The 5,000-nt window shown below is 36.2% G+C and overlaps 1 protein-coding gene across 2 annotated transcripts in view; it reads right to left on the bottom strand.

Annotated features, from left to right (window-relative positions):
* Positions 1-5,000, bottom strand: part of LOC138055641 (polypeptide N-acetylgalactosaminyltransferase 1-like) — an 18,815-nt gene that overhangs the window by 5,451 nt on the left and 8,364 nt on the right. For both annotated transcript variants that reach the window (XM_068901548.1, XM_068901594.1), the window contains exons 2-5: positions 3,713-3,879; positions 1,101-1,476; positions 424-541; positions 1-37 (exon numbers count right to left, since the gene is read on the bottom strand). The exon at positions 1-37 is cut by the window's left edge and continues 296 nt beyond it. In XM_068901548.1, the coding sequence (XP_068757649.1) occupies positions 1-37; positions 424-541; positions 1,101-1,476; positions 3,713-3,879 (698 nt within the window). The remainder of the gene's footprint in view (positions 38-423; positions 542-1,100; positions 1,477-3,712; positions 3,880-5,000) is intronic.

Genomic DNA, 5,000 nt, shown 5'->3' on the forward strand with positions numbered 1-5,000 from the left:
AGGGTAGCATTTCGATGGCGCCACCACACATCCAGATCTGGAGAGGAAACTCAGCTATTAGTCAGAGTACATACAGTCAGCTCGATGAGAGGTGGTTTCACATTTTGACAAGTCTGTTGAATAACAATAACACATAGACTCACTTTGCTAGGCACCGGGAAGGGCGGAAAGGTAGCCTGGGTGACTGTTTTGAGTCAACTTTGTTATGGTATGGTGCATGTCATAATATTATCGGGTATTATTCACCCTGAACTCCACAAGGATGTAGAGACATGTATACAACCTCAATCAATCATATCCTGACATGGTTTATTGTACATGGAGATCCACATAAAATGCAGAGGAAAATGCCATCTTTTCGTTAAACAAAGGGAAGACACTGAGTTAATAATACTTTTTTACTGCAGTTAAGTAAGGCCTTACCCTAAAAGAAATTTCCAAGTTTTCACCTCCCCAAATATCCATTCCCGTGTCATAAGTTCCTACTTCTTCAAAATAACTCTTATCTATGGAAAAAAGGCCTCCGGCCATCACTGGTGTCCTGAAACAAAATGATGTGGAGATTATAATAACTCAAGGAATTCACATATTTTACAGAAACTAAATGACAAAGACCTATCTGAAATGAGCCCTGGAGATTCGTATCTTTTATCTTCTGAAAAAGCTGGGTTTGTTCAATTTATAGTCCACTCTTTTTCAACTTAGGGTTATAACAATGCAAATTGCCTTAGGAGAAGATGTTAAGAGAAACATATTTTCATTGCTTTCGTTAAATTTTGTAAATGCCATAACTTATATCATTAACAGTGTCCCAATGGTTTTAATCTCAGTCAACCTCAAATCATCAGTCAAATTTCAATGTAAAATAAATCTTAGGGTGTGTTCGATTGACCTTACTCTGGAATAGGAGTACATGGAAATAGAAGTTTATATACACTGTACTGACATCCTTCATCGGAGATTCACATTAAAATTGTCAAACACCTGCTCAAATGCTATTTAAACCCATTCACACCTCAGACAGAGTAAAATCTATCAAGTTTCACTCTCAGGGGTCAATGAGTTAATGGGGACTTGAAAAAGCTAGACCAGACACCAACCTGATCCCATCTGTTTCATCTTTGCGTCTTTCCATCTCGTATTGAGGCACAGGTTTCCAACCAAACTCAAGACGCCACCGGAAAATACCACGATGAAATGGCTCAGGAACAGCATGATAATAAAAGTTCTGGTCACTGATTTCATCTATTACAGGCATGACTACATTGGAGCGATTTTCAGCTATCTTGGCAAGGAGTGGCACCAACCATCCCTTTGAACATTCACAATGCGCATCCAAAAATGTCAGAACATCACCCTTCGCTGCAGATGCTCCCTTAAGTCTTGCACGAATAAGACCCTCTCTTTTTGGAAGTCTAATAATCCTAACAACTTTTAAATCAGAAACATAATTTTCTAGCTTTGTTTTGAGTTCATCTGCAAGAACAAAAAAGAAGAACAGTCAGTTTTTTTAAACAAAAAAATGAATTGCTCTGAAATAACAAAATGTTCAATAGTCAATTTATCCCCAAGTAATTCTGTCTTCATTATTTGGTTTACTCCTGATCCCCAACACTGAAATGAATGAAGATACCGTACCTATTGCAATAGGTAAAACCTCACCCTTTTGTCAGCAATGCTACACACTAATGCTAGCAATGGTAACTCTGTCATGAAAGTCAAGTTTTGGTAAAAAAAAGTCTCCTGAGCAAAACTAGACTAGAAGCTAAACCTTCAGTGTTGATGGCTTCAACGTCCTTATGTAGCTCTTGATTACTACGTTCAACATTTTTTTAGTAAACAAAACATTTGAAAGTGAGGGAGATATCTCTCTTACAAACTTTTGAAAAGAAACATAACCTGTCACGTTTTATTAGTATATACCGTACTGACTCAGTGATCTTGGTGTTTAAAGCAATCTGATTGGTTCACTATATTGCAGTAATTGAGCATTATACTCCCTACAGAGTATGCATGTTTGTTTGTTCGTTTGAGCAGGTTGAAGTTTTGGCAGCTATTTAGCTGATGTGGACCTGCTATACCCACCCACCCATATACTCAAAGAGGACAGCCACAACACCGGGAACTTCATCCCCTTCTCTTCTCGAATAGTGTGTGGGTTCTTTAACATCCCACAAGGAACTAATGAACATGGAAAATGTCTGTGAGACGGGGCCTACGGTTTATAGTCCTTATCCGAGAAGACTTGAAAGTCTAACCATTTGTGAATGTAATTACAAAGGCAGCACCTTCTCCTCAGTTATTTTAAGACCCTGAGTGTTCGTCCGGCCTGAGTCGCACTCACGACCTACCGCATGGCAGCCCGGTGCTCAACCAACTGAGCCACCGGTGCACGGTGCATGCCTGATCCTAACAAAACAAGTGGCCCGCATAAATTTGCAGCATTTATGAATCGCAAATATTGAGAACACAAGATGATGCTGTGCTACAGAATACAAAAGAGGGCCACATAATTTGGCTGGAAAATTTTCAAAGGTAAGAGAAGTGTTTGACGTTTTTCCAGATAATTGTTGCTGAAAATTAACAATCTTCACGCCAACAATTTGTTTCAGTGAGAGTAATTCTATCTTGTAGGGCTGGTCACCCAGCAAAACGAATTTGTTACTGAAATCAAGGTATTTAAGAAAGTTCCACATGTCTGCAAGGAAACAAGGCGGGTCATTTTACAACAAACCAACGATCACCTCAATTAGAGCCGCCTGGCATTTCATGTGGATACTTTACCAACTGCACTTTCAATTTTCATTTCAAATGAATCTCTAAAACTTTGATCGAACCGTGAAAATGTTTTTACAAGCAAACTTTCAGTTTAGACTGCTGATTTAAACGGTGTTAAATGACCATTTTGCTGTTTGTGACAAGGATTTTAATGAAGGTTATTTAGATTTTCCATGTTTAAAGCTTCTGTAATCACTTTGGTGCATGCTTTGTGCTGCTTGCATGTTTTACAGACCCGGTTTTCCACCCATGAATTGACATGTGGTGGTTACATAACTTATTCTATTTGCAAACATTAAACAATTCTTCTTTTCAATCTCGGTGAATAGTGGCAGAATATTTACCAAGCCGCAAAGCGGCTCTGTAAATATTCTACTATTAGTCACCTCAATTTCAAGGAATAATTGTTTAATGTTTGCAAATTGAATAAGTTATGTAACCACCAGTGCAACGAGTGTCCAAGCATGAATATTTTTATAAAGTTGGGTATTAATTTCATAACAAAAGACATACACGTAGCACACTCTTTAAACTCTAAGAAAAGATTTGAATGGATGAGTAGCATTCCTTCAATCCACACTATGTTCTCTCGCTTGACAGCAAGTTGTCCAGGACAAATAATTTGTGGAGCACCAAGGAAGAAATGACCAGCTTTTTTTCAAATCCAAGAAGACGAAATCACATTCAGGTTTTTGGAAAGGAAACTGATGCTATGATCTCACACTCTGCTCAAAATACAACAATCATGGTGTTTACAGCTGTATGTGCAAAGTGTTTTTACTTGTAGATATTTCTTGAGGTGATGTACCTTATTTGCCTTTCCTCACAAGTGAAGCTAGCTTCTACCATAGATATTGTAGAAAAACTATGATAAGATAATTAAAGAATAAATAACTTACATAATAAGGTACAAGTCTGGAAGATTATAACATACCTCTTTCACTTGCATCATCTACTAAAATTATTTCTTTGAGTAACTGTGGAGGAGTTCGATTGATTACACTATGTACTGTTCTCAGTAAAGTGGACCAAGCTTCATTATGAAAACATATTATAACGCTGCTGGTTGGAAGTGGCAAGGCATATTTTTTGGATTTACATCTGTGGAAAGAAAACAAAATTACAGCATCATGTGAACTACAGTTAACAATTAACAACAGTTCACGGAGACGTGATGCAAACTAGCCATACATGTACTTATAGGTAAAATCAATGTCAACCATTCCATGTACCAAACCAACTGAAAAAACCCGTCAACTTACCTAGAGAAACAATCATAATATTTTTGTTTAATTACCAATCCAATGAGAATATTTAACTTCATAGGAAAAAAAAATACCTGAAGATAACAGGTAGATCTTGGAAGTGGAAGATTCCAGAGGAAGAGGAAGATGGAGGTTTGACCTACATTCTCAATTTTTCTTCTCAATTTTTCCTCAACATTTCTTGCTCTCTCAACTCTCTTTCAACCTTCACTCCAAACAAACAAAAAAGAGGCAAAACTACATGTGTGAAATACCAAGAAACCTGTCGATACTTAGGGGGCAATACTTGAGTAATATGTAGTACTACGATAAGGTGTAATTATTGCTCTCCTACCAGATAGTTTACCATCCCTCGAGTCGAGAAGAAACAAAACTACTACTAAAGAACTGAATAAGATAAGCAATGATAACAGCTCCCCCTACCCAACAGAGCTGTGAAGAACAACTTTCTACTCAGGCAATTACAACATAAATGAGCATGCATTTGAGGTAGTTTTAGATGATCTTCTTATTACCATTTACTAATTTTGTAATTCCATTGTACATTTCTTTTTAAGATGGTCAAATAATAATAATAATAATAATATTATTATTATTATTATTATTATTATTATTATTATTATTATTATTATTATTGTTATTATAGCAGTATGAACTTCTGAATTATGCTAATTAATGTAAAATTATTCTTGGGTCATCGGGCACATTGCGTAACCAATGTACCAGTTTCTACGGAGAAAAAAATAATAATAAAAACTAGTAATTAATAATAAATATTAAAATATCCCTATACTTAGAGCCTAATCGTGTTGATGGTTTTAAAAATCTACTAAGAATAATAAATGTACTAAGAATAATCATGTTATGTCTAGAAATCTTTCCTCTGTGATATCTCCAAAATGTTTCTTGGGTTATTTCTTTAAAGACAAGTCCTAAAATTATCTTAAACCAGAAAGC

The sequence above is a fragment of the Montipora capricornis genome, chromosome 1, assembly GCF_036669925.1.
Source record: "Montipora capricornis isolate CH-2021 chromosome 1, ASM3666992v2, whole genome shotgun sequence".
NCBI lineage: Eukaryota > Metazoa > Cnidaria > Anthozoa > Scleractinia > Acroporidae > Montipora > Montipora capricornis.